At 34.6% G+C, this 23,653-nt stretch overlaps 1 protein-coding gene across 1 annotated transcript in view; it reads right to left on the bottom strand.

Annotated features, from left to right (window-relative positions):
• The window catches only part of LOC149805293 (protein PALS1-like), a 181,671-nt gene that overhangs the window by 136,557 nt on the left and 21,461 nt on the right, over window positions 1-23,653 (bottom strand). The window contains exon 3 of the mRNA XM_089933875.1: window positions 1,321-1,430. Within this exon, the coding sequence (XP_089790001.1) occupies window positions 1,321-1,430 (110 nt within the window). The remainder of the gene's footprint in view (window positions 1-1,320; window positions 1,431-23,653) is intronic.

The following is a 23,653-nucleotide window of genomic DNA, read 5'->3' as shown; positions in this document are numbered from 1 at the left end:
ATTGTGGATCCTATTTCACTAAGTGGTGCTAAAATTATATGTATAATGTACAGTACTTCATTATTAGGTTGTCTCTTGATAAGGCAATATACTCTGGCTCCAATGGACAGTATTTTAATGAGGGAGTAGTATATAATGGACTTCATTATAAGCTGGTCTCACTATAACACTATATACTCTGGTTCCAAGGGACAGTGTTTTAATCAAACAATACTATATAATGTACTTATTTATTAGGTGGTTTCACAACAAGGCAATATACTTTGACTCCAATGGACAGTGTTTCAATGAGGGAGTGCTATACATTCCATCAATGTCTATGATATCTTAATGACATATTTCTGTCATGTCTGATAAGAACTGGAAAGGTTGCATTGGGGAGAAACTAAACCCACATCTCTGAAATCTTCACTAAATGACTTTCATTTGTGTGATAATTTGTGAGCTATAAACAAGACACAAAGATCCCTGCAAAACAAATAACAATGAATTTGAATTCTAACATGTTATGATGTTAAATTTGTGGCAGTCAAATCCACGATAATATGTCAGAAATACCAAGGGTACTGCAACATCATGACTGAATATGTTGTGGTGCTACAGAGATTTACATATTTTGTTCATCTGCAGCAAATTTAATACTCTTAAAATGGGGACAACAGTTTTGTCTTTTAGGATGTTAATGATATTGATGATGGTTTTACCATCTTAATTCTTAGTTTTAACAGATCCTCTGATGCAAAACTAATAAAAGAGTAAAATTACCATTAAAACATTCTCAGATCCTTAAATACTTGGCTGCTATCCACTTAATTCATGCAAACTGATGGTAATCCACTTATATAGTGGCCATGAGGATTACGTGTACATGTATTATGTCTAATTAATGGCAACAGTGTTGCAGAATGAGATCTGCCTTCACTGTCAGATCAAGTTTGTATGAAATCTCCAGTAGAATAAGCAGCATAGACCCTAATCTGCAATATGGGGCATTTTAAAAATGTCCTCAACCATCAAAAATATTTACTATGGGCCTCTTTTAAAAACATAATAACTGAAAAATTTAGACCAAAATTTGTGTTATTATTTAGTATTAAGTATCATCACATCTTTATCTAAAGTGAAATTTTGAAAAATGGATAAGAAAATATAATTTAATTAAATTAAAACACATCCTATAATTTCAACAGCTTTATTCAAAGCAAGTCAATCACTGTTGAAGTCTATGGAATCTTTAGAAGTGAGAATTTAACTTTAATTCAAATTTAATTACGACCACATATTGTAAACATCTATCTCTTATTCTTCTCAATAACTAACCTTGTGGATGTAGGCAATGATTTCAGCATGGGAGCAGTTCTCCAATGAGCAGCCATTCACCTCTAAGATCTCATCTCCACTCACAAGGTCAGCACGGTCTGCAGGGGAACCTGTGTGGAAGAGGATGAAATACAGTGGAACCTCACTATAAATCTCCTTAGCACACCACTGCCCTCTTTAAACACTTTTATGATTATGGATCCAATTGGTTACATTTTGAATGTACTATTGGGACTTTAACTTCACTTGATTTATATGGATCCAATTGTTTACATTTTGAATGTACTATTGGGAACTTTAACTTCCCTTGATTTATATGGATCCAATTGTTTACATTTTGAATGTACTATTGGGAACTTTAACTTCACTTGATTTGTATGGATCCAACTGGTTACATTTTGATGTACTATTGGGACTTTAACTTCACTTGATTTATAAGGATATAATTGTTTACATTTTGATGCACTAATGAGACTTTTAATTCATTTAAGTTTTTAGATGATGATATACAATTTTATTGTGATTTCACATTATTAAATACCATATGTACTCATTTATAAGTTTAGCCCAACTACACAGATTCAGATCTGCCATCACAAAATGTGCCAGCATATCTGGGTCTATATATTTTGTCAGGAGTGATCAGTAGAACAAACACAGACTCTGATCTGCCAGCACATTATGCAACAGCAGATCAGGGTCTGTAATGTTTGCAGTTGGACTCAGTTTATAAGCAAGTACATACAGTACCCAATTTTGCATTTTCTGCTATAGCAGTCTGGAATATCCATAACTTTCATGACGTACATTTTTTATAATACTTGTAGAAACAAATAAAAATCAAACAAACAACCAATACACTATTTCTGGATTATATTTATCAGCTAAGTTGACGTAGGTTGTTGTTGTTGTTGTAGGGTTTAACGCCATTTTTCAGCACACGATAGGCTATACATGGCAGCCAGTATTAATGGTGGAGGAAGAACCAGGGAAAACCCCGGAAAGAACCAACAACCCATGAGAAGCTACTGGCAAGCTTTCTCACATACCCACATTAGCCGAATCTGAGACTTGAACCCACACAGACAGAGGTGAGATGGCAGTGATCCGTAACGGAGAGTGCTTTAGACCACTCGGCCACTCGGGGCCCCTAGTTGATGTAGGTATAAGGGTAGCTCCAAAACAAATCATCTGTTTAATGAACAAATACAGCACTCAGTATAAGACCTTTACTATAACATGTTTATAAGACAAGCATGGTCAAGAATCACATTTCATTACATGGTAGTAAAATATAATGTACTTCATTATAAGGTAATCTCATTATAAGATGGTATACTCAATGGTTGTAGTGGACAGTGTTATAATAAGGGAATACTGTATCATGCACTTCATTATAAGCAGTCTCACTAGAAGGTGGTATACTCAATGACTGTAATGATGGTGTTATAAGGAGGGAATACTGTATCATGCACTTCATTATAAACAGTCTCAATATATGGTGGTATACTCAATGGCTGTAATGATGGTGTTATAAGGAGGGAATACTGTATCATGCACTTCATTATGAACAGTCTCACTATATGGTGGTATACTCACAATGGCTGTAATGACAGTGTTATAATGAGGGAATACTGTATCATGCACTTCATTATAAGGCAGTCTCACTATAAGGTGGTTGCTGTATGGCTCCCTAGGACAGCATTACATTGAGTGAGTCCTATATCTACTTTTGATTGTTAAATAGCAGGAATGACTCTGATGATAAAATTATGGATTTACTTCTATTTTGTCGCTTGGTAGCAATATTACCTTTTTTGGCATTATCTAAAGCATATTAATATCTTTCAAATAAATGTATAAAAGTGAATAAATACTATATGCCTTTTTATTTTATGATCTGGAGTAATGATGCATCCCTATAAATAAATTTGACAAATGGATTAATCTATATTAATTTTTTCCACCTGAAAATTACTTGATCACTTGTTAGTTTTGAAGGATTAGTAAGGAAGACCTAAGTACAATCTTACACTCTGCAGGTTTGACCTAACGACCTTGCATATTAATTACTCTAACACCATTATGACACATTTTGTAATTTAAAATTAAATAGCAGTACCAAATGCATGGGCAGTTAGCCAAGAAATCACGATGGTAGTTGATTTCCCTGTTTTTGTTCTTCCTCCAGATCTGATGCTTTTTTGCCAGGATGCTTTGGTCAAGGTTATTAAAATTCTATGGTACAGGTTTCTCACATAAAATTGATTCAGTGTTTTCTGTTTCTATACTTTTAGTAATGGCTGTTACACTTAAAGGTGAATTGACATCACTTGTGCAGTACATGTCTTAAACCCCCTTAATGCCGGGATTTTCTGTTGAATATGATAAAATTCTGTACAGTAATCTTGGAAACAAAGATTTTCTATATTTAGCAACAATGGCCATATTCAATGGCAAACTGCAATTTGGTTTAAGTTTTACAAATGTGAAAACTAAAATTCATGCAAAGATGCTTTCAGACAAACTTGCTTCATTTTTAGTAGTCGTTTAAAGGCTGTTCTTCTTTTATTAACATCACCCATAATTGAAGGCAGAGAAGCAGTATTTTACAAACTTTAGAGATTTTTTATGCCAGGATGGATTTTGTCAAAGTTCATCCAATTCTGTTGAGTGCTTTTTAAAAAAAAAGAAATTCTTAAAAAGGTTTACTAGTTTTAGTAACAGCACTGATATTGATAAGCAACATTTGTGCAAAATTGAAAATCCTTCATAAATTAATGCTTTCTGTCAACTCATCTGCCATGCATCACGAGCATGTATGTGTTTCTAATAGATAATGGAATTTAGTATTTTAATACTAAACATGTTAAAATAAACAGCAATTATTGCTATCTTCATATAATGTGCATTGTTATACTCTCCTTAAGAGGGCCTCAAGGGAGAATAGTCCTTGACTAATGAGTCACCCTCTATAAATAAAGCATTATTATTATTATTATTATTATTATTCATGTGTCATCTATAGTGTGTTGTCCATTCACAGTTGCTATTTACAACATTTTATCTAAAACTACTTGATCACATTTTGCATCATTTTAAAGGGAGTATATTAATATCAATTTGTTCAGTGGATCCTTGTCTTTTATCCAATATGGCCACCATTACTAAAAATAGTCAAACTTTTAAACAACTTCTCAAAAACTGCTAATAGAATTTTATCAAATTGGACAGAAAACATCCTGGCAGAGTGAACTTTCAGTTTTGTACAAATGATGCCAATCTGCAACCACATATGGCTGCCATTACTAAAAATAGAAAAACCTTAAATTGACTTCTTCTCACAAACCTTTATGTGTTATTTTATATACATTTTACAGAATCTGACAAAAAGCAAAGATGCTTTTTACTTTGAACAAATGACACCAATCCACCATCAAAAAGAGACACCATTACTAACAAAAGAAAACACTAAACATCTGAAAAATGCTTAACATAATTTTACAGAATTTGACAAGAAGCATCCTGACATTCTTAAAATGTAAAACTTTTAAATGACTTATTTGCAAAAAATCAGTAAAAGAAAATTTTTTGAGCAAGCAGTCTAACATAAAGGTCTTACTAATTTGTTCAAAGGATGGTGATTCACCATTTAATGTGGCCACCAATACTATAAAAGAAGAAAAACTTGAAATGACTGTTTCCCAGAGACTGCCTTGAAAATTTATACAAATGATGTAAATTTTATATCAAATATGGCCATCTTTACAAAAATGGAAAATGATTTACCCAACCATATATCAATAAGAGCGCCATGAACAGTACATTATATGACTGCTGTGTGCTTAACAGTTCTATATGTGGGCATTAGTAGAGCATGGTTGACACGGGATTATTGACCAATGAGTATCAGTAACACTGACCATTTAGCAAAATGTACTGTGCATAAACCATTATTTCTCACTAGATTTAAAATGAGTTTGACCTTCAACTTCCAAAATATCTGGGTTTCTTTCTTACCCTAAATACAAGCTGTGCACAAAGTTTTGTCTAAATATTTCACTAGAACAAAGTTATTGTGCAAAGAAAATTATCTTTGAGTCACATTAATCATGACATTTTGACCCCAGATCAATAGGCTTCTTCCTAAAGTGCAAGCCATTTGTAAGCCAACCAAAAACTTTGGTTGAGAACTGAAACTTTCTAATAAAAACTTTCTAATAAAAGTCAATCATCATTTTCATTACTTTGGTTGAGAACTGAAACTTTCTAATAAAAACATTAAAATAAAAGTGAATCATCATTTTCATTACTTTGTGATCTCTATGTTTGACCTTTAGAACCCAAAATCAGTAAGCTTCTATCTTGCTGCAAGTGCAAGCTATCCACAAAAGTTTGATCCATGTCTATGATACACACCTAATGTTATTGTGATGAAACCATTTTTCTTCTTTCAGTCACAATTACCCCCAAATCAATAGGTTTCTTCCTTACTTCAAATCTAAACCATCCACAAAGTTTGGTACAGAATGTTATTGTACAGAAACTAATTTTCTTCCTCCATCATGGTGACCTAAATCTTTGACTGTTGTTTAAGCAGAGTTTGAAAAGAAGTTATAAATAATGCCTGAATGTATGAAACATTATGAACCAAGAATCATACTTTTTGACCAGATGATCTATTGATCAGATTTTACCATTCCAAATCCTAAATCTGTTGTCTGATAATAACTTTCACCTATGACTGTGGTAGAGAACATTTTGTCTTAAGTGAGCCTGCATAGATTTGATCAAGAAAAATTATCCAGTAAATTCAATTGAATTATGGCTGTTTTTATGAAAATAAACAAGTTGCACTACTTGGATTGATTTCATATGAAATATTTGATAAAACTTCCCTGGATATATGCTTTATTGGCTAGAATCCCATGATGTATGGGCATTTTGTACAGTTCAAAGTTGTAATTATTAATACTGAGAAAACAATGAGTCATGACCCAGTTATTATGATATATTTTTAACAGATTCTGGCATCATGTCGTCATTGGACAATTCATTCTTAGAGAATGCAGTGTGATTGTTTTGTCTCCCAGACATGTCAGTGTCATAATTATCATCAAAATGCTAAATATGTGATAGATATTGATGTGTATTTTAAAACCTAACTGAAGAGGTCCATTTGTTCAACAAAAAAAACCCCAAACCAATGTGTATTTAGGATCCATGATTTGTAAGTAACAACATTTGTGAAAGATTCTACATCACTGAACATTATAGTTAAAACTTTTTCCAGGGACACATTATGCACCAAGTTATTACATCACTTTATTATTATTATTATTGGTAGTAGTAGTAGTAGTTGTAGTAGTGGTAGTAGTAGTAGTAGTTATGTTTACAGAGAGCAAAATTTTATACATAGTACATGTACTGCTACACTTCCTGCATGAATGTTTATTTACTCACTTGCTTACTTCATTGTAAAGCATTTTTTACATATAATATTTTTCTTTTTCTGGGAAAAATAGGAATATGTAATTTATTGATGAAAACTAAAATTGCAATTTATAAAAAAGGGCTCAAAATTAGCATTTACCAACTTTTAAAATGTAAGTTATTTGTGGAAAATGCAAGTTCACATTTGAAGCATATATTTTTGTGAATTCTAAATTTATAATGATATACCATAAATCACACAAGTAAAAATCCTTCAAGAATGTAAATCTCAGCAAAATAATATCCAAGTGCACAACATAAAACAAAGGCTGGTTTGGCATGTATTCAATTGCCCTGAGTCACACGACTTGTGAATCTTAATAGAGTGAGGAAAACTGACAAATTATTTTCTGAATGAAGTTGAATTATCTAATTTAGTAGCATGTACCTTGAATCCCCAAGAACCATAGATATTTTGGATGTTCATGTTTCTCCAGATTGAGAAAGGTAACAAATAATATGTAATATGCAAATGAAAGCAAATGTTGTATATATTTTCTCCCACTGTGGGAATCAAACTAAAGGAAGAGTGAATCAAACTGTAAGACCATTCAACAAAAGCTTGATAGCAATCTTTGTCAACAAACAGACTTGACCAAAAGGAAAATATACACATTTTCTAATCATGAAAATCAATAAGCTATATTGAGGTAGAACAAAATTAATACTTTCTCATCATCTCACAAAACAAGCATTGTTTTGAAAAAGTTGATGGAGTAATAGGATTAGCTATCACCAGGCCCCTCCACAAGCTTTCATCAAGGTGTCTTATCCAGATTTGCAAAAATAAACATTTTTCTTCTTTCGGTCACATTGACTGTGACCCTCTGACCCCAAATTAACATGTTTCTTTGCCCCAGGTGCAAGTGATCCACAAAGTTTGGTCCATCTCATTGATTTAGAACTAATGTCATGTGTAAAAACCATTTTCCAGTCAGTGACACAAAGATCAAAAGGATTTTTTCTTCTTACCAAAATGAAAGCTATATACAAAGTCTTTTAACAGTGGAGACCTCTAGTTATTTTGATGAAACCATATTTCTTTTTTCAGTCACAGTGACTTTGACCTTTACCCTTTGAAGCCCTGAAATTGACAGGTTTCATTTTCTCTCCACTGCAATATCTGCATAAAGTTTAGTAACTGTACATGGTGGTCAACTCAAGAAATTGTGCTAAAACCATTTTTCTTCTTTCAGTCACTGTGGCATTGACCTTTGATATTTTAACCACAAAGATAGAATGCAACATACAGTTTATAGTGCTTGAGAATAAAATCTAAATTTTTCTCTATACAAATAATAATACTCACGTCAAATGTTTGTTAAAAAGCTTAATGTTAACATCATCAACTTTCTCTTATTATCCTTTTCACTTGTTATCATGGTCTACTAATCTTCATTGATCAGCTAGAATGTTTAAAACTTGATTCACCATTTTGAAAATTCTGGTGTCCACTCCTCTCTGATAATTGATAGCCTTTCTTTCAAAAACAGTATCCATAGAGGGATGTCATATGGATGAAGACTGCAAAATAGATGAATGGATTGCACAAACATACACACAGTGACATATAGTGATGTCACTCATTTTCTGTATAAATATTTTTTTCAGGCATGATCAAAAGAAGATTATTTCTTCAAAGTCAAATACAAGAAGAATTCCTTGAAGTGACTTATACCTGTTGGGAATGAATTTCCAGGAATCTAAGATAAGTCTGCTGTGTCTGAACAATTAGTCTTTTGAACTGCTAAGTATTGACAATATGATCTTCTTGAGAAAGTCCAGCAAAGAAAATCTGGTAACAATATCACTGAAACTTCAACACAACAAATTTGCTGACAATATCCTTGAAACTACAACACAGCAAATTTGGTGACAAAAATATTGTCTTGCATATCCAAGTTAACACATTCACAGAATATCTATGATGGCAATACTAAATTATTTGTAACAGTATTTAACATTGAGCCCGATATTATTGACAGAAAAATCAGCCACACAACAGAAACATAAAACAACATGCTAAATTTCATTAAATCTATAATTAATATGTTTTGGGAAATTAAAAACAAAGTTATTTAAGTGTTATCATTCAAGGTATTGTCATAATATATCCAGAAACTGGGTTTGAATTTTAAAAAATCTATTCAAACATGCCTATTTGATTATTCTCATAAGTCTGTAAATCTAAATAGTGAGTCAAGACCTTTGACCTTTGACCTTAAAATCAATGTCAGAATGCTGACTATTGACTTGTTCATTCGAATGTGACTAAGTAAAATGACTGGTCAGAATATGTGTATGTACATCTCACTGTGTTCATAGCAACACAATTGTATTTAAGCAATGACCTTTAACTTGAACATAATGTCAGTTAGGTATGGGTTTCAAAACTCCTTCTCAAAAATGTGGATGAGCACGTGGTCACATCAGAGTTTTTATTCAGAACCAATTAAATATTGTATGAAGTTTTTTAGTGAAAACTGCATACAAGAGGAGTAGCCATGTTGAACAAATCATGAGCACCATATTCATTCAGGACCAACTACAGTGTTTTAGCATTTTAGTGACATCCCAATGTTCATAAGAATATGTTCAAAAGATGTAACTATAAAAAAATTTAATTGTAGCAGTCTTTTTGAAGACAGAGATCAGCATTATTTTAATACAAGAATGACTACAGGAACAACTATATATTTAAAACTGAAGCTATTCTATTTTAGTTTATACAAGATTTTTCACGTTTTGGGAGGTCACATTGGAGTCATTTTCATTTAAAACCAACTACATACAGTTTAAAGCAATTTAGTGAAAACCTTGTGTCAATATGACCATCCCTTCAAGAAGATTAATGATAATAAAGATTTTCAAAGATGATTACCTTTAATCTGCAACATTTTCATTTAGGACCAAAACCATACCATAAAAAGTCTTTCATTGATTTCCCCATATCACTATCACTATCTGTTCAACATGAAATGAGCAGTCTTTTGTTAAAGACCAATTAGAAATCATAAGATGTATTGAAAACCTCCTATTGATATTATCATTTGTTCAGGAGGAGTAATGATAACAAATTTTTCAAGACAGATCATCACCATTTTGATTCAGGAACAATTAGACATGATAAGAAATCTTTTAGTGAGATGGCAATAACAAGATTTTCAAGACAGATCATCACCATTTTGATTCAGGAACAACTAGACATGATAAGAAATCTTTAAGTGAGATGGCCTAGCAAGATTTTCAAGACAGATCATCACCATTTTGATTCAGGAACAACTAGATATGATAAGAAATCTTTTAGTGAGATGGCAATAACAAGATTTTCAAGACTGCAGTCACCATGGTCATGTTGAATATTATAATGGTACCATTTAAGTCCAACTGCACATCATAAAAAGTCATTGATGGACACTCCATGTTAACATGACCGTACATTCAGGATGAGAGACAATAGAACGATTTTCAAGATGGCTGCTATGGTGGTCATAATGGATGTAAAAGGGATGCCATGTTTATTTATGACCAGCTAGAAGTTAGGATGAATGTATATGTAAAGTTTCATGGCAATCCTCCCATTAATGAGAAATTGTTTAGTTAAAAACCCCATTTCAATACAAAGTTAACATTCAGTCAGAAGGAGTAAAAATACAAATAATTTCAATATGGCTTCCATTGTGGCTGTATTGGTTCTTAGACCAGCACTTTTTATAATTTAGGACCAACTGGACACCATACTCACCTAATAATCTGATTTTACTGTCTGTTGTCTCCACAATCATAATAGCATAACCAGATAATTCCATCTTGTTGCTCCTCCATTGAGTTGAACGCTGGGACACTTTATACCCAAGCTTTACTTCCACTTACAAAATGTCAGCTGCTCTGCTGAATTTATTTGTTTGAACATTGGAAAATATTCAGTGTAAGCTAGATGTGTCCCTGCACTATTCCCTTCCAACTTGTATACATAATTTAATGATTTATGACTAAAGTCAGTATGAATGTTCCAAACCAACATGAGTGTAATTTCATTTTTTAATATTTCTTTTAGTGAAACTTTTAGTTATTGACTTTCATGTTATGTAATCTAATACTTGATCTAGGTCTGTACACTTGTGATTTGAATGTAATCACCTCTATCAAATATATTTGACTGCATACATCTGGCACTTTTTTTTTTTTATAATTGTTCACCAAACCTTTAAACCCTGTATGATATTTATAATTCATCATGACATTTCTATGCAGTACTATGTTCATTAATTTGAGCAACATTAACAAACTACTACCTAAACAGAAATCACTCAATTCCATTTGTCAGTTTGAAATTACTTCCATGGATGCAAAATCCTGGACAAATTCCCAAAGATATCCTGCCTTTAAAGTGAATCAATCAGGAGAAAACAACACTAGAAATGGTTATGGTAACAATTTTCAAAACCTTGAGCTTAAAAATCCACATTGAAGGACATCTGAAGTCACAACACATTTTCCTAAAGTACATACACAGCTTATCTTTCTAAAACCCATACTCTTATATACTCAGTTGAATTCAGTTTATTGCTAGTCCCAAACATCCCAAGCTCATTTTAGTAGTAGGTAATTTGGCAGCTTTGGCAGTCCAATTATAAGACTGACAGAGTGCATGGGCCAAACATTTTCCACTGTATAATTTTCCAGTTCTCAGCTGATATAGTCCAATAAATCAAGTACTGGACCTTTTGCTATTATTTTGTTACATTGTGTCTGAATATGAATCTCCATCACTCTGTATTGAACAGACCTGTCAAACTGCCACTAACAGTTGCTTCCTACTGACAAGATAGCATCAGATCAGGTCTGCACTGAATTCTTAAGGAACTTAATTGCATCAGTATCAAGAATTGTTCTTTGAAACCATGTCAGTTTTACCAGTGACTTGCTTTAAGTCTTTGAAAGAAACAAGAAATGTGTTAATGAAACACATATGCTCCACTGCATTTCCTGAAATGATCTAAACTATTGTTATGACTCTGTGGTTTGAAACTAAGAAAGTGAAAAAGCAAAATTCAAGCAGTTTTGTAAAATTCAACAAATAATTTATTTCCCTAGAATACAAAGTGAAAATTTAAAAAACTAATAATACAGTATTGTGAATTAAATCCAAATTAGTCCTAAAAGTTATATCACAAGTCCAAATGTATCAAGTCCCAAATAACTTCCAGTGATATTACAATTATATTCCAATCATAGGTGTAGTGCTATTGGAAAGCCATTCCCTTACTTTTTTTTACATTTTCCCTTACTTTATGTGCATGCCATTGTCCCCCCCCCCCCCCAGCATCTGAGTAACTTGTGTTCCTCACTTCTTTATTTTATTCTCTCACTTCTTTATTTATCACTACACCATTGATTCCAATATTGAATCTGTTGCTAAGATGCTAGTGACACAGATTGTGATGATGAGCTAACAACCTTTTGATGTCTCACAATATTACAATCCAAAAATGTCCTTGTCAGAATTCACTATGATTCCAAATTAATGTTCAAGTCCAAGAATATTATTGATGAGTATTTTATATTGACTGTGAATAATAATTTGAATATTTAAATCCACCTAAAGGAAAAACTGAACACAACAACAGAACTGATTCTGCTCCATGATGTTAGAGCTAGAATGAGTAATTTCTCAAGTACACAATATTATACAAAAAACCTAAGACACAATAAAAAAAAGTCTGGATGTAGGTCATCATTCTCTCTAAAACATTCAAAGTTGTCAAAAAGTTAGGGAATTTCCAAGTGAAAATCTGATACCCTGGACCAGACCCAAATAAACATGTTTACCTCCACTGATACTGATCTGAACATATAATCCACACTCATAAAGAAATATTACCTATGTATTATGTTGTTAAAAAATACAAATGTACATAACATATACTCATTAAGAAAAGCCAACAAATAATACAAATTAAATATACATTAAACAGAATAAACTGTACTACGGTTTGATGGCTGGACCTATGGATGCACAGACAATGGGAACACTATATATGACTACTGTTGACGTGTTGGCAGCAAAATCAGAGAACAGATATCCAAAGTTTCTGACACCAATACTACCAGTAATAGTGGAGTATTTGTTCATGAAAAACACATACAAACACAATTGCAAGCAACATAGGTCCAGATCAGACACATAATTTGCAACTGCAGATCATGGTCTGGACAATTCAATTGTAAGTAAAACAAGCAGAACAGACCCTGTTCTGCATCCTGATTAGGCAATGACAGATCTGGGTCAACATGGTTCACAGATTTGTGTGTACTATATATAGGTATACTGAAAAAAAACATGACACTTTTTTTATAACAGGGCATGGTTGGTGTGTACAGTGGAACCCCGCTATAACGCGATAATTGGGGTCCAAAAAATTGGACTGCATTAATATCGGGGTTGCGTTAATGCAGGGTTTTACGGTATTTTACTTTTTTCAGAGAACAACTCATTGGCACATATACGAGTATTCATGTCTAATCTGTATGAAGAATAGGGTATCAACACCATTTACTATCATGCCGTTGTGGCATGCAGTATGTAATTCCATTGAAAAGTTGCACACAGATTTACAATATTCAATAATTTTTTCCCCAGATCATTGTGTCTGAATTCAATGTCTAATATACAGCATGAACAGAGTATCAACACCGTTTACTTGCCGTCTGATATCGTACTGTCAGTGCTTGCAGTTAATCCATAATATATGTAAATCCATTGCAAAAATTGCATACATATTTAAACTATTTAATAATTTTCACACATCATTATGTGTCTGAATTCAATGGGAAAAATTAACAGAAAATTAGTTTAAGAAAGATGAAGCACATGTGCGGTTCATTACATTCCAGGGTCTATGTACAAATTTCATACTGCTAAAATTTTCTCATATGCATTTTCATGTACATTTATCCATTGTAAATTTCCAATAATTAACACTTGTACACCCATTCGTTTGAACGACTACAGCAAGAATAATTAATAATCAACACATGCTTTCAATGTACATATAACTTTTACTTCAGATTTTGTGAATATCGAAAAAAACATGTGAAAACTACTATACCAATCATTGCGCAAAGTGCAGAGAATGACTTGCGTTTGTGAACATGCTTTTCCATAATGGTAAAATATTTTTTTTTAAAAATGGGAAATTAATAACAAGTTTATAAACAAACACCAAACCCATGTAAAACCAGAGAACTAAGTGCAGTAGGTCTGGAATGGTCACAAGTCACTTTGATAAAAGATTTTTAAGCTGAACGCATGTAAAATTTCATACCCTTTCAATTTCCAGATAATAAAGCAGACATTATTTATGGTTAACTGATTGCGTCTAGTAACACCGCCAAGTCCAGCAAACATGTTGGCGACTTTTGTTTTCTTATGTTTATTAAACTGTGAGAATCTTTTATCAACCACCGCATTGTCTGCTGCTTGGTTGTGTATGGAGTTAATGAAGAAACACATGTTGGCTATTGTTTGAGCAACGAGTGTATACAGAATTAATTGAAGACAATCACAAAGACGACTTATTGGCTTTGCTCATGGACCAGTAATAAGTAACATTTCCGATAATGTTTATTTTGGCATAACACTTCAAGAACCTGATGATATTGTTAAATTTCAGAAGCTACCATGATCATATTATATTAAAATTCATACGCAAACTCTTCCCCAAAATGATAATAAACGCTTTACACACTATTTGTCGTACTTAAAAAAAAAATTCTTTCCCTGATATGAGAAAAATACACATACATGTATTTAAAATTTCAGGAACTATGCCATGATCATATTAAATTCCAATTCATAGCGATATCTTCCCCATAATGATAATACATTTTTTTATACACTATTTCATGTACTTTGAACACAAACTATTTTTTCATGTGCGAATGAATATACAAAATTTTGGGAGCCATGCCACAACCGCGTTATATCTGAATTCACGTTATAGCAGGGTTGCACTGTACTATATGTAGGTATACTGAAGAAAAAAAACATGACACTTTTTTGATAACAGGGCATGGCAACATTGTGCCTTGAGATGACTGCTAACTTGATTCTAAAGTGCCTTGATTAGTAGCATGAGCCTGACAATGTATGTAACAGTGCTATTTAAAGTTGCAGTGTTACTATTCTGTTCAAGTAATTGGGCTCATCAACATCCATTAATCACGGACTACTAGTATTGCTGTTTTATTCATCCATTTTAATTTTGACATGCACTTTTGTTATGTCAGTCAAAATTAAGAACTAAACATTTATAATATATATGGTCATCAAAAATCTCACTCATCTGTAAACGTTGATTCCTAGCTCTGGATAATTCATGATCATTAGTACTTTTCCATAATCAGAGCAGAAATATCTTAAGAGTTTAAAATTGTTGGCATTATCACACTGCTTTCATCAGTGACTAATGTTGATCATGTGATAAAGGAGACTGCAGATGGGTGGTAATTCAAGCCCCTCCTCCCTTTTTAGTGTTTGCCTCTGCTGTTATATTACAATCACCTTCACCTTTCTTTTCCATGTGATCTGCCTATGGAACATATCTGCACCTTACTGAGACTGTGTTTGGACAGCATACATTGTATCTATAATGGGCAGTTTTACCAACAGAAGCAGGGAGTGGCAATGGAGCCCCCAATCTCACCAATAGTTGCCAATTTATATGGGGATTTTGAAAAGAAAACGGCCATGGAATCAGCCAAGAACCCACCATCTATGTGGTTTAGATATGTGGAAGATACCTTGACCAAACTACATGAGAACCATGTCCATGAGTTCTCTGATCATCTCAACTTCATTGACCCAAATATTCAGTTCACTTCAGAACAAGAAGAAAATGGCAAACTATCATTCTTGGACATGTGTATACACGTAATTGATGATGGATCAGCCAAAGTAACTGTGCATAGAAAAGCAACCCACACTGAACTGAGTACCTCAGCTGTTTCCAATCATCACCTGGAACACAAGAGGCAGGTGTGAGATCTTTAATGCACTGAGCTAACTCCCTAGCCATTGATGAGACAGATCAAGTTGAAGAAATGGAGCATGTGAAATCTGCACTAAGAATAAATGGCTATCCAGAATGGATTTTCAAACTTCCAAAATGAGGGAAAAAACACAAAAAAAAAACAGCAGTGGCCCAAATACAACCAACATATATCTGCATCACATCAGAAGTCCTTGCTAGAGTATTCAGACAACATAGGATTTACATATATCATAAAAAATGACAACTCTTTAAGAGAACAACTTATATGTATGAAGCACAAAACAGAAAATTTGAAAACATGTGGTGTGGTTTATCATATTCAATATAGTGACTGTAAGAATGACAACATCTGTAAAACAGAAACAGTGTTAGAAACAAGGATTAAAGAACACATGAACATTGTAGCAATATTCCATTGTTTACCATCAGACCAAGGTCATCACATCTGAGCAGTACTGGCCATAGCAAAGACAGGGCCCGATTTGGACCATTTTTGGTGGGACTGGCTGCATTTATAAATGGGGCCCCCTGTGAGCACGGCATTTGGAAATAAACTTTTAAACAAGTTTTATGATATTGAACTTAAAATTTTCTTCCATCGTTTTAAAATTATTTTCTCTCTAAAGATATATTTTTTAAATTACTAACAAATGGGACCCCTATGAGTACAGGGTCCAATTGGGCCCAATAGCCAATCAGCCTAAGGCTGGCCCTGCATCTGAGGACAATACATGGAAAAAGTAGGTAAAGGAAGTGTTTGAAATACCACAAGAGAACACTAAACAGAGATGAGAGACTTGAATTACCACACATCTACACCAGTCTCCTTGTAAGTCATATCATCTACATTAGTCGCTGATGAAGGCAGTATGATATTGCCAAAACTATCGAACACTGTGAATATTGGAAATTACTAATGATCATAAATTCACTCATGTTCAAGTTATCAAAAATAAATTAAAAAAGTAAGTCATCTGGACTTCAAGAGCAAAATTTCTATTTTAAATAGATTATCCTTATAAATGCTAGATGTGGTACCATTGAACATAGATTATGTTTATTTATGTTAATATTGAAGATGGATTTAGTTTACTTTATGGGACCATTGATGATGGATTCAGTTTATTTTTTGATACCATTGATAATGGATTCAGTTTACTTTGATGGATTCAGTTTACTTCATGGGACCATTGATGATGGATTCAGTTTACTTTGATGGATTCAGTTTACTTTATGGTACCACTGATGATGGAGTGAATTTACTTTTTGGTACCATTGATGATGGATTCAGTTTATTTTTTGGTACCATTGATGATAAATTCAGTTTACTTTGATGGATTCAGTTTACTTTATGGTATCACTGATGATGGATTAAGTTTATTTTATGGTACCATTGAACATAGATTATGTTTATTTATGGTACCATTGACGATGAATTAGTTTATTTTGTGGTATCATTTAAGATAGATTCTGTTTATTTTATGGTACCATTGATGTTGAATTCAGTTTATTTTATGGTACCATTGACAATAAATTGATTTATTTTATGGTACCATTGAAGATAGATTCTGTTTATTTATGGAACCATTGATGATGAATTCAACGTATTTTATAGTACCATTGATGATGGATTCAGTTTACTTTATGGTACCACTGATGATGAATTCTGTTTATTTTATGATATCACTGATATTGGATTTGGTTTATTGTATGGTTCCACTGATGATGGATTATCTTTATGTTAAAGAAGATTTTTACACCTGGATATCAGAAAAATTTGTCAAAAGGATTTAAACTCATGTGGAATTCATATTTTGGAAAACAGTGAAGAGGAGAGATCAGGATTTAAAAACAATTTCTCAGTTATATATAAACATCTCTGTGATGTTGTCATGATATTTGATTTGTCAGGTACAGTGTCACTGGACTTGTACATAAAAAATGCAGCTGCTTCCTGAATAGTGGTGCATGGATATCACATATACATACTTAACTTGCTATTGATATTAATCCAAAATGCCCACATTCAGATTCAGCTATCAAAATCAATTCAACATCTGACGGAATACCATGACCTCAACATTTGATCTTTTGATCCCAATATTGACAATAACTTCTGTCTGCCCAAACATAGTCAATATACTACATTCATTGGTGGTCTGCAATCAATTCTGCATATTTTATAAATATTGACATTTTATAGGTGCTCAATAAAATCTAAATATGATAAAAATGAAATGGATAGAATTTCCAAGGCTACACTGGCTCTGAATAAAAGTTCAAAACAAGGATGTTACGCTTCTGCCATACCGCATGAAGGGAGCACATAGTGCTACCTTGCCCAAATATTTCATCCCCATTCCATTATGCCCATCATGAATCTTGCTTCTGCTCAGTGGAATGAAACCAAATTTGGTATTGTACTTTATATTAAGAAAACCTAGGTGAAACTGACAAAATTTAACTGACTTAAGGTCCCATCTAACTTGGAATTATGCCGTTGTATACTGAATCATGCTTTCTTCAGTTGCATCATATTGTCATGGAATCAATGTAATAAGGGCACATGTAATGTTGCCCTCTTAGTAAGAGGGGTGGTTAATTGGGTTTGGCTGGTGTTATCTAGAGGATGACCTCCCTCAATATTATAGCCTATCGGGAGTGAAAGAAGAACGGAATTTCAACAAAGAACTGAGCGAGAATACTGGGAAGAACATAAAGCAATACGAGCCCCCTTTGACAAGAAAATAACAAATTTAATCAGAACAAAGTAATAATGGTAATTCCAATTCAAGTTAGATTATATCAATAGAATTTCACAGGAGTATCCAATCTGGATTTATTTCATCATCATAACAAGAGGTGAAAAGAGCACAATGTCCATGACTGATTTGCATCACCTTCCTGTCTGGACCATATATCAATGTCTCCTAGTTCATCCTTCCTAAGCTCTATGCTTTGCCCCTTCATGGACTTCCTGGTCCTTTTATTCTGACCTCGTCCTTCTTTTCCTCGGACTTCTGTCTTCAGACTATCTCGTCTCTCTCCCAGAAAGCTGTTCCTCAAAGGACAAAATTACCCCATAATTCTGTATACCCCACTCTCTGGAGCTACATACAATTCACTTATGTTACTAAGAGCATGTTGACTCCACACATTGCATAAATTCTAACTTAGTACAGTAGGACACTGACCTCGCTCCTGTGGCAGGTCTTACATTGTCATGTGAGCATCTATCGAATACTACCATATTCTTTTACATGCTACTGCATGTTTGATTACTCTTGCATGAAATTCACAAATTGTAACTCACAGCAATCCTTAACCTACAAGATTATTCAAGCATTACACAATTAGATATAATTAGATAATTATCGTTAACTCACAATAATCTGTATCATTCTAACAAACAAAGGAAGTTATTTCATATAACCCTATGAAATCCTACACATATGAACATTTGGATCACATGCAATTAATTCTACCAATGAAATAATAACTGTATAATTAAAAAGCAAATTGCATAATAATTCTAGCATCAACACTTTCCATGAAATTGAATAAAATAAATTGCATAATAACTCTAGCATCAACACATTTCCATAAAATTGAATAAACGATACATAATATGGAAACCTATTCATAGCAAACATATGTGCATAAAACAAACAATCAAATTATAGAATATTACATGAAACTAAAATTGCGTACCTTATTGCTGTTCTCTTTCAGAACTTGTGCATCCTAGCACTAAAACATGTCTTTCTTGTTGCAAGATGGCCACCAGTGGTCCCTTTCTTGTTTAATGAGGAAAGCACTAATCTCTCTATGCCTCCCCAGAGTCGACTACATCTGCTTCCTTCCAGGAAATTTTCAGACTAAAGAATTTCGACTAAGGTCATCACTTTAAAGCCTGATTGCTCTAAAGTGTACATCTTAATTTATTCTGCCCAATCGTAGGCAGCAGTCTCTAATTTTTCCCAAAGAAATAATTCCTTTCATCAGTTTAGACAGCTCGGAATCTGTGAATGACAGTGCGTGACAATTTCCCTTTGAAAAATGATAAGTGGACATAGGTTCCTACCTTGCGTTTAGGGTTCGTAGCTCAAATGTTTACTTTCTAAGGACCGTGTTAAGATACCCTGGTCAATTTCACTGAGTTGGTATGCTGCCTTTTTGAAGTTTACACTGACATGGGGGAGATGAATGAAGAAAGGTCGAAGTAACCCTTCACAAAGACTTTTCTGGCTTAAATGCGATAAAATTTTAATGCTCAATGCATTCAACTTTAAAGTTCACTGCAATTCAAAATTCGACACTTCACAGCACAATTCTAGTATTTTTTTTCTTTCTTTTCCAGATCATTGCAGTCAACAAACATATTTATTTATTTATTTATTTATTTATTTATTTATTTATAAAGAAACAAGCATATCATTATTTTGCATAGCCTTTTCTCTCACAGGATTTATGATTACAATGTCTCATGATTAAATAAGAAATGCTATTATTGCAATCAAGTAAGATGACATTGATCATGACATTTATTACACTTTATTATTGTTTTGAAGAGCTACAAGAAATATGGTAACCTATATTTTCTAGCAGACCAGGATATCGGTTTAAGCAAAGAAACTACTTCTGGAAATAAAAAACAATAACAACATAATTACATATTAACTGTATTGTATTAGCTCTGACTCTGGATGTTTGGTATTGCTTCCAGTTCCCTAAGATTGCTAAATGCATCTTTAATCTATTGCAGGGATTGGTAAATAAAAAACTAAATGATCTAGTTGTTAATGTACATACACAACAATACTGATACAAATAGCAATCTTACAAAAGCAGAAATGATAAAAAAAACATTTGGATTTGTAATAGATTAGTTAGTTAGTTTTGCCTGTCACCCCTGCCAGGGTATAGGCTGCCCACAAAAGATCACCAGAGGCTTCTGTCCTGTGCCATCCCCTTGAGCTGACACCAGGTGTGACCCATCTTAGTGATGTCCTCCTCGAGGTTGTGTTGCCAGCTGTTTCTTGGTCGGCCCCTTCTTCACTTGCCTTGAGGGTTCCACTTCAATGCCTGTCTGGTAATGTTAGTTGGCAGCTTATGTAGGGTGTGCCCTATCCAACCCCACCTTCTCTTCTTGATCTCGTCCTCTACCAGAAGCTGGGAGGTTCTCTGCTACAGGTTGGTGTTGCTAATGGTGTCTGGCCAGTGGATCTGGAGAATTCTTCTTAGGCAGCTAGGTCTGAACTCTTTACGGTTGACATGGTGGTTCTCCAGGTCTCTGCTCCATACAGTAGGACTGGCTTCACATTGGAGTTGAACAGTCTGATCTTGGTAGTCAAGGAAATTTCTTTGGAGCTCCAGATGTTCTTGAGCTGTATGAAAGCTGCTCTCGCCTTTCCAATCCTTGCCTTGATGTCTGCGTCTGTGCCACCCTGCTGATTGATAATGCTGCCTAGGTACATGAAGGACTCCACCTCTTCCAGGGGACTTCCCTGCAGTGTGACTGGGTTGTTACTGACATAATTGATCTTGAGGATCTTGGTCTTGTCTTTGTGGATGTTGAGGCCAACCTGTGCTGATGTGGCTGCCAGTACGTTGGTATTGTCCTGCATTTGCTGCTGACTATGGGACAAGAGTGCTAGGTCATTGGCAAAGTCCAGGTCCTCAAGTTGATTCCACAATGTCCATTGGATCCCATTTCTATGCCCATTGGTGGACATCTTCATAATCCAGTTGATGGCGAGAAGGAAGAGAAACAGCAACAGCAAGTAACCTGGCCTAACACTAGTCCACACTAGGAAGCTGTCTGTGTGCTGTCCTGCATGAATGACTCTGCAGGACATTCCATTATAAGTGTTCTTGATCAGGTTCACCAGCTTGGTTGGGATGCCATAATGGTGAAGAAGTTTCCAGAGTGTCTCTCGGTCCATACTGTCGAATGCCTTCTCATAATCAGCAAAGTTGATGTAGAAGAAAGAATTACACTCCAACAATTGCTCGACTATGATGTGAAGAATAGCTATTCGGTCCATACACAATCTTTTTTGCCAGTAGCCTGCTTGCTCATCTTGTAACCGTGGGTCGATGGCCTCCTTCATCCTCTCCAAGAGGACCCGGTTGAAGACTTTCCCTGATACTGACAAGAGTGTGATTCCTCTGTAGTTGGAGCAGTTGCTGAGGTCGCCTTTATTTGGGATCTTGATGAGGTGTCCCTCCTTCTAGTCAGTCGGTATTTCTTCTTCCTCCCAGATCTTCTTAAAGAGGGGGTATAACATTTCCACTGAAGCCTCTAGGTCTGCTCTGAGGGCTTCTGCTGGGATGTCATCAGTTCCAGCTGCCTTGCCGTTCTTCAGCTGAGTGATCACTTCCTGATCTCATCTCTGGTGGGATTGTCACAGCTTATGGGGAGATCTGTGTTGGCTTGGTGGATTTCTGTGGGATTTAGTGGTGCTGGCCTGTTCAACAGTTCTTCAAAATGTTCTGTCCATCTATTCATTTGGTGTTCTGTACTTGCTATGGTCTTTCCCTGCTTGTCCTTTATGGGTCTCTGTTTTGTTGTACTTGCCAGACAGCTTCTTGGTGATGTCGTACAGCTTCTTGATGTTTCCACTACTAACCACTTCTTATGCCTCTGCTGCCAGTCCTTCAATGCAGTTTCTCTTGTCTATCTTGATGCTTCTTTTCACTTCTCTGTGGACAGCAGTGTACTCTTTTTGTACCTTTACTTTTTTAGTTCTTGTCCTACTGCTATTTACTGCAGCTTTCTTCTGTTTCTGCTCCTGGATTTTGTGCAATGTTTCAGCTGAAATCCATTCTCTCTGCTGGTGCTTCATGGGGCCTAGTACTTCTAGCCATGTTGATTTTACTGCCTGCTTAACTTTCTGCCATCTGTTGTTCACATTGTATTCCTCATCTTCAAGAGGCTCTTGTAGCACTTGGTACTTGTTGTTAATCATCAGTCTGTACTCTTCTTTAGTTTTTGCATCTTTTAACAGGCTGATGTTATACTTTGCTTTCTTCTCTTTGTGCCCATCCAGTTCTTCTTCAGTTTAAGTTTCAGCCTTGCAACAACTAAGTGGTGGTCAGATGCTACATCTGCTCCCCCATCACCCTCACATCTTGTAGGGATTTTCTGAACTTCTTGGCTATACAGATGTTCTGTCACATGGTCTGGTGATATCCATGTGTTCTTGTGGATTCTCTTGTGGGGAAAGATGGTACCCCCGATGACCAGGTTGTTCAGTGCACAAAGGCCTGCAAATCTATCTCCATTTTCATTCCTCTCACCCAGGCCATGGATCCCAATGACTTGTTCATATCCTGTGTTGTCTGACCCATCTTTGTCATTGAAGTGACCCATGAGGATGTTGTAAAACTGGTCCTTATCTCTTTCTTCACCGTCATTTGTTGGAGTGTAGCACTGTATGATGTTCATCTTTATTTTCTCTTTCTTGGTCCTAAACATGGCTGTGAGGATTCTGGGCCTGTGTGGTTCCCATCCTATCAGTGCATTATATGCTTGCTTCGACAGCATGAGCCCCACCCCCTTTGTATGAGGTGCATTATCTTCCTTATGTCCTGAATACAGTAGCATCTCTCCTGTCACCAGTCTTCTTTATTAAGATTAAATCCATCTTGTCTCATCAATGACCAGTAGGTTGTAGTTCCTCATCTCTGCTGCTACCTGTGCTATTTTTCCTGCCTCATGCATTATCCTCACGTTCTCCTGTTTGATTAAGGGTGGTCAAATTTATGGCTTCCACGGGCTC

Source organism: Sinohyriopsis cumingii, chromosome 2, assembly GCF_028554795.1.
Source record: "Sinohyriopsis cumingii isolate HCF-2022 chromosome 2, ASM2855479v2, whole genome shotgun sequence".
NCBI lineage: Eukaryota > Metazoa > Mollusca > Bivalvia > Unionida > Unionidae > Sinohyriopsis > Sinohyriopsis cumingii.
This window is presented reverse-complemented; position numbering and strand designations above follow the sequence as displayed.